Below are 7520 nucleotides of genomic sequence, written 5' to 3'. Positions count from 1 at the left end.
ATGAAGTGGAAGAAAGGAGGGAGGAGGAGAAAGAGGATGCAGAAAAGGTGGGAAGAGGAGTCCATAGTTAACAACTGTGCGTGCCACACACACAGCAACAAAGACCCCTTTCCCATTCCTGAGTTGAGTCATAAAACGTGCCTAGTGGCCCAAGACTCATCTTCTCACATCTTTGCAAAGTGAAAATGTGTGTGTTTAGGAAAGATTTTACAAAAGCAAAAATATTCTCTTAGGATTTTTTTCCCCAAAAAACGTATTGTCCATTACTATAAATCAATAGCGCATGGAATTGCACATTTGGACACACATAACAGGTGCGCTGGTGGTACCCAGGCCTGGCAGGGCCAGGCAGCTGCAAGAATAGTGGGGCCCTCTTGGAGGAGAGCCGCATGCCCAAGCTATGGCTGGAGTTGGAGAAATGAGATTGATGGCTTCGAAAAATGGCTGGAACACTGGGACCAGTTCTTTGCTTTCAGAAGCTTCCTGCAGGAAGAAGACGATTTTCCTACTACAATAGCCCTGTGTGGGCTGGCGAAAGACAGGACCCTACCTGCCCGATGCTGTGTGGCTTTAGACTTACCTCTGCTTGTAATCTTGCAAAAAAAGTGCTGACCAAGCCCATTCAGGCCACCAATGCCACTTGAAACTCCCACAGAAGCATCACAAGCTAAATAAACGGCTGTTTTGAGCCACTAAGATTTGAGGTGGTTTGTTATGCAGCATTATGTGTGGTAACAGCTGACTTATACAGAGGATGAGACATGATTTACAGCCTTGAGTTTTCATGAGAATCTGTCCCTCTCTGGGTCTGGGTCACTGGGGTGGGTGGGGGATGGGGTGCGAGGACATAATCTTCAGAAACAAACATTTTTTTCTTTCAGATAAAAAAAACCCCAAATGCCACAGAAGCAAAAAGATAACCCAGGTTCATACATTTCTATTTATAGATATTTTCTCTATATATAGACACAACTCTTCAGTAAACAGGTACAAGATATGTTGGCAACACTGAGAAAAGGAGGGCACACCATAGATAGAATGACTCCCACATATTCAATTCTGGGACACAAGGACAAATACAACATACAGAGACCCAAAGAAACACAGTAAGCCGAATAGGAGTTATTCTGAATCACAACCACGACACTCTCTGAAACATCATGAGAGAAGGCAGAGAAGAGCTCTTGTGCTATACTTTCAGATTGGTCTGTCAAAAAATAAATAAGAATCAGAAGGTCTAGGACCTTGGTTTTGCTAAAATAACACCCTCTGTAGTGGACAGCTGAGTGTCAAAATAAACTTTTATCTGGAGGGGACTTTTCTCCCATCTTGGGAAGTTGAAGGGCCAGAAGGTACAACACTCACGCACAGAGCTTTCTTCAGAAGCAAGAGCATCTAGTCTCGTCCACCCACTTGGGTGGAAGTTCAGATGCGGCTGAAAGTGCTGGGTCCAAGGGAAGAGCCTTGGCAAGTTCGCCGGGCAGGGATGCCCCCGACCCCGGTTTGCTCAGGACAGGGGACTAAAGCACTTCCTCTGCAAATGCTTCAGTGTGCTTTCTGGGTCTCTTCCCCTCTCTGAAATCCTACCTGCCATTCTTGGGAAGAGCATCCCTCCCTGATTCTGTTTCTCCAGATTCTGGTACATTCTCAGAAGAGAGGAGCTGGCAGGACTGCTCTCCTGGAAGGATAGGTAGGCAGAGAAAACTAGCTCCCTTAGGGTCTGTTTGGGAATGGGTGTGAAGACACAGGCTGAGCTGTAACCCTGGTGCCGGTTCATCAGCTGCTGTTTCTTTTTTCTTTTTCTTTCCTTTTTTTTTCTTGCTTTTTAGGGCTGCACCTGAAGCATATAGAGGTTTCCAGGCTAGGAGTCGAATTGGAGCTACAGCTGCTGGCCCACACACAGCCATAGCAACGTGGGATCTGAGCCACGTCTGTGACTTACACCACAACTCATGGCAAAGCTGGATCCTTAACCCACTGAGCAAAGCCAGGGATGGAACCTGCATCCTCATGGATACTAGTCAGGTTCCTTAACAGCTGAGCCACAAAGGGAACTCCCCAGCTGATGTTTCTTTCCCAAAGAAAACAGCCACTATATCCTACCCTGGCCGACCTCTGTCCTCCTTTCCCCACTTTGTCCTGAGTGAGCAGGGGCACTTAGGGGAAAGCCAGCCTCCCCGAACAAGAGGCTTGCACGAACACACATCCCTCAATCTTCTGGAACAAGAGACTCAATGTGTGCAAGGAGGGGCGCGACCCTCCCTAGGAAGAGAGGAGGGGGGGATGCAGACTCTGCCCTGCTTGGGCCAGGGGTCGGCTGAGCAGGACCCAGAAGAGGCCCATCTCAGGCCTATAATAGTCACTTTTCACAGGCAGATGCCTTTCCTGAAAAGAAAAAAAGTCTCTCCCAGGGCCAGTTGGAGGAGAAAAAAATGATACACTATGTGATACTGGACCCCAGAAGAGGATCCCTGTGTGCCTTTTCTAAACGGGAGGAAGTCTTAGGACACAGGTGGCTCAGGTACAAAGAAAGCGGTGTGTGTGTGGGGGTATATACACTTGTAGCCCCTCCTCCAAGCCAGTGCTTCCCAAATGGAGATCTCTGGCAATGTCTGGAGATGTTCCAGGTTGTCACAAGGGGGTGGGGTGGAGGGTGCTACTGGTATCTAGCAGGTAGAGGCCAGGGATGCTGCTCAACATCCAGCAGTGCACAGGGCATCGTCCCTCAAAAAAGAATCACCCAGCCCCAAAGTCAGCAGCACTTGGCTCCAAGGCAACCTTCCAGCCATGTTCTGGAACATCTCCAAAGGGCCCTTCCAGAGTACAGAGGTAGCCCCACAGACCTCTCCACACCAGTTCCCCAAAAAACTCCCAAGTCTCATCTGACAAGACAGTTTGGAAGGATGGGTGAGAAGAGAGAGGAGACCACACTGGGGACCCCGAAAGATGCTCCCTCCATCCATCTATAACCCCCAACTCCCACCATGGAGAAATCCCAGACTTGGGCGATCTTTGGTCAAACAGGAAAACGTAAGGCTGAACTGAAGGGGCAACCCCTCTACCCCACCCGCCCAGTGGCCAAAGTTGGGGTACTTTCTCTTTGCAAAGAAGTCCACACTTGTGAAAAGACGCCAGGATCTCACTCCCTGGGCGGCCAGGAAGAGAAGCAGGTGGGACAGGCAGGTAGGTGGTGGCTCTGCTGATGCTGCCTGGGTGATGTGGCCCTCACTTGTTCTCAATCAGAGTCTGCACCTTGTACACGAGGTCCCGGGCCAGCTTCAGGACCTGCTTGGTGTTGTGTCGCTCGGCCATTTCTGAAAGAGTGGAAGGCAAAATCTTATGAGCTTCCTTCTGTGTCCATCCTCAGGACACACTTCCAGCACCCTGAGAGGTTGCTGGGGCATCCTCCACCTTCTCCTCATCTGGTACCACCTCCAGAGTGGCTCTGGAAGATGAGATTCTGGGGAAGACCTTAGCTTCCTTATCTGTAAAATGGGAACCATAACAGTACCCACTTTCCAAGGTTACTGAGATCAAAGGAGATCAAGCTGGCTCACAGTGTGTGATTAAAAAAAAAAAAATGTTAGGTTCTCCCGTTCCCCTCCTACAAACACAATGACAGAGAACTGTTTAAGAAAGCAATGACAAGCATGTGGTAGATGTTTAAAAGTAGAGAAGGATGGAAGCAACAGGACAGGGAGGGGTAGGGAAGGAAGCAAAATAACCATTTTGTCATGAGAGATTCAAAACGATGAGATCTTCAAAGCAGAATAATCCCAAACTCAGATTTTTATCATAAAGAAATCATTTAGGAGTTCCTGTTGTGGCAGAGTCGTTAACAAATTCGACTAGGAACCATGAGGTTGCAGGTTCAATCCCTGGCCTCACTCAGTAGGTTAAGGATCTGGCGTTGCTGTGAGCTGTGGTGTAGGTCACAGACACAGCCCGGATCCCATGATGCTGTGGCTGTGGCGTAGGCCAGCGGCTACAGCTCCGACTGGACCCCTAGCCTGGGAACCTCCATATGCTGTGGGAGCGGCCCTAGAAAAGGCAAAAAAGACCAAAAAGAAAAGAAAAGAAATCATTCAGCAGGGAAAAAGGGGCAAAGATCCTGGTTCCCAAACTGGGTGTCGAGGAACCCTAGAGTACCACTGTGAAAAATCCTTCATATCCACATGGAATACACATAAACCACTAGTGCGAGTGAGTTTGCAAACTGCACTATACTCCCATTGATTGCTTTGTAGATTTGCAAAGTTAGGTTTTCAGGAAGTGGTTGCTTGTGATAAAAGCAAGTGCCATGCAAAAATCACTGTGGAACAGAAAATGAAGAGGGTGGGGTCCAAACTGATGCCAAGGTTTGAGAAGTTGTGCAAAGTCCAACAGGTAAATATATCCATTAGTAACTGTTCTTTTTTTGATATTTTAGGGCTGTACCTGTGGCATATGGAGGTTCCCAAGCTAGGGGTCAAATTGGAGCTGTAGCCACCGGCCTATGCCACAGCCACAGCAACACCAGATCCGAGCTGCATCTGCGATCTATACCACAGCTCACGGCAGCACCGGATCCTTAACCCACTGAGTGAGGCCAGGGATCGAAACTGCATCCTCATGGATCCTAGTCGGGTTTGTTAACCATTGAGCCATGATGGGAACTCCAGTAACTGTTCTTATTTAAATAGAAAATAAAAGTATTATTTTCTTTTCTTTTGACTTATATGTTTTTTTTTTTTTTTTCAAATGGCTACTAAGTTGTTAAGATAGCTGTACTTATTAAGTGGTTTGGACCTAACTAGCTATTGAATGGAATTTTTGGTCTGGAAGGCCATGACAATTTTAGAGACATTAGGGGTACTGTGAACTGAGAAAGTCTGAAACCCTCTATGTTAAGAAAGAAACTGCTTCAGGTTCTCCATCACGTCCTCAAACTGGAAACCTAGATGCCCAAGCAGAAGGGATGGTTCATTAAGTTATGAACAGTCACTTAAGGTATACTCCGTTGTCTTAACAAAATGATTATATAGAAGATAGTTTTAAAAATATTAAGGGGAAAAAAACTGGAATCAACTGGATCCTGTGATGCTAACAACATAAAAATATGCGTTACTCTGGGAAAGACTGGATGGAAAAAAATCTCTTTAAAGATGAACCCACTAAGTGCAACATGGTCTCCTGAGTTGGCCCTGTAGCAGAAAAAGGATATTAGTTAAAAACCAGGGGAAATCAGGAGTTCCCGCTGTGGTGCAATGGGATCAGGATCGGCAACGTCTTGGGAGCACTAGGACACAGGTTTGATCCCTGGCCTGGCAGTAGGTTAAGGATCTGATGTTGCTGCAGCTGGGGCTTAGGTCACAAATGCAGTTTGGATCTGATACCTGGCCTGGGAACTCCATTTGCTGTGGGGTGGCCAAAAAAGAAAAAAAGAAAGGGAAATGAAATAAATCTGTAGTTAGTTTAGAAGACAGTAACATATCAATGTTAATTTCTTTGTTGTGACGAATGTACCAGGGTCAGATAACATATTGCCATTAGGGGCAGCTGGATGAAGGGTATTAGGAACTCTGAACTATCTGCAACTTTTCTGTAAATCTAAAATTATTCCAAAATAGGAGTTCCCGTCATGGCACAGTGGAAACGAATCCAACTAGGAATCATGAGGTTGCGGGTTCGATCCCTGGCCTCGCTCAGGGGGTTAAGGATCTGGCATTGCCTTGAGCTGTGGTATAGGTCGCAGATATGGCTTGGATCTGGCGTGGCTGTGGCTGTGGCATAGGTCAGTGGCTACAGGTCCAATTAGACCCCTAGCCTGGGAACCTCCATATGCCATGGGTGCAGCCCTGAAAAGACAGAAAGACAAAAAGAAAAAAAAATAAAAAAGTAAAAAAATAAAAATAAAATAATTCCAAAATAAAAGATTAAAAAAAAAACCTAAAAATGTTTCCAGGGTAAGGTCATCATAGGTGGCTTTTTTCTTCTTTTACTTTTTCCAAAATCTTCTTAAGAAAAAATTTTAATAGTGATAACAGTAGCAACACTATTGGTTATGAGTGTTGGCTCAACCTTCCAGCTATGAGGCCCCACATATGAGCAAGGTACCACTTGATTGATAGGCTTTATATCCATGTGGTCTCATTTCATCCTCCAGATATCTCTATGAGGGAAGTGTTAGTACCATTTTATCCCCAAGGAATATGAAGCCGAGATGTGAAGTCACGTGTCCAAGGTCACACAGCTCCCAAAGGCAAGGCTGGGAGTAGAATCCACATCTGTTTGTTTTCAAAGGCTATGCCTTTTTCATGCCATTTCAACTGCCTTTTTATACTTGGTTTCCTTATACTTGTCAACTCTCTGAAGCAGACAGTTACCCCATTTCACAGTTGAGGACACATATGTTTAGAGAGAGGAGAAGTGTCCACGGCACAGTTGGTTCCTGGCAGAGGCAGGGTTGGCCCCTGAGCCTGATTTCAACCCTAGCTCCCACTCAGGGATCACTCAACATTACAAGACATCAACTCATCCATTTGGAAATAGCCATGAGAAGTGGGCAGAATCCCCTCCAACCCCTTCATCATGCATCAATCTCAGTGACCCTCCATCCCTCCCGAAACCCTGGGAAGGGGCCCTCCAAAAGCCTGCATCCCTCAGATGAGACCCAGGTCATGTGGGTACCATTAAAAAATTTGATGATATCTGTGAAATCCATGTTGTTCTCCAAGATGATGTCACGGTAGACCTCCACCAGCGCCAGAGCGATGAACAGCACATAGTGGGCGGACGAGACGTGTTTGGCTGCCCAAATGGTCTCCCAGACAGAGAAGACATCATCATAGATGAGTTCTGTCAAGACATCAACACACACACACACACACACACACACACACACACACAGGGAGAAAGTCAGTCACAGAGCTCACGGTGCCGCCTTCCCTTGGGAATAATCCAGGGCCAGCCATGCTCTGCCCTTCTGGGGGAGTGGACAGAGCTCAGGCCAGAGGCTGAGACCTGGACACTGTCATTTGACAGAAGCCTCAGTTTTTCCCTTCTGTAGAACAGGCTACGTAAACAAGGTAGGTTGTAAGTTTCCAGCTCTGACATCCTATAAACGGAGGAATGGGGCAGTGTAGATTTGATTTATGCTGACCTGTCCCTGCTCTGCCCCTTGGCCAGTGTCCCCCTCTCTCCCTGCCCCCTCTGTCCCCTTTCACACCCATGCAGGTATTTCCCTTTCGCCTACACAGAGGCCCAGCGGGCTGCTGCCTCTGAGTCTAATAAAGAGACAGAACAGAGCAATGGTGAAAAGTAAGGCTTCCCACGTCCAATAAACTCACTCTGAATCCTGGCTCCATTGCTTACTAGCAAGGTGACCTTGGGCTAGTTATTTCCCCTCCATAAGCCCTTCTTTTTACTCATCTGTAAGTGGGTGATGACACCGGTAACAAGGGACTGAAGATATAATACACAGCAATGGCTCAGCATGGTACCTAGTCCTTGAGAGATACCTCCATACAGGTTAGATATTA

At 46.9% G+C, this 7520-nt stretch overlaps 1 protein-coding gene across 5 annotated transcripts in view; it reads right to left on the bottom strand.

The window, feature by feature from the left end:
• Window positions 1-2030: 2030 nt before the first annotated feature.
• The window catches only part of SGSM1 (small G protein signaling modulator 1), a 91891-nt gene continuing 86401 nt past the window's right edge, over window positions 2031-7520 (bottom strand). For all 5 annotated transcript variants that reach the window (XM_047760514.1, XM_047760517.1, XM_047760515.1 and 2 more), the window contains 2 exons: window positions 6670-6837; window positions 2031-3314 (listed from right to left, as the gene is read on the bottom strand). In XM_047760514.1, coding sequence (XP_047616470.1) covers window positions 3226-3314; window positions 6670-6837 — 257 coding nt within the window. In that variant the 3' untranslated portion in view covers window positions 2031-3225. The remainder of the gene's footprint in view (window positions 3315-6669; window positions 6838-7520) is intronic.

The sequence above is a fragment of the Phacochoerus africanus genome, chromosome 15 (genome assembly GCF_016906955.1).
Source record: "Phacochoerus africanus isolate WHEZ1 chromosome 15, ROS_Pafr_v1, whole genome shotgun sequence".
Lineage (NCBI taxonomy): Eukaryota > Metazoa > Chordata > Mammalia > Artiodactyla > Suidae > Phacochoerus > Phacochoerus africanus.
The sequence above is the reverse complement of the archived record's forward strand: the minus strand, read 5'-3'. Positions and strand labels throughout refer to the sequence as shown.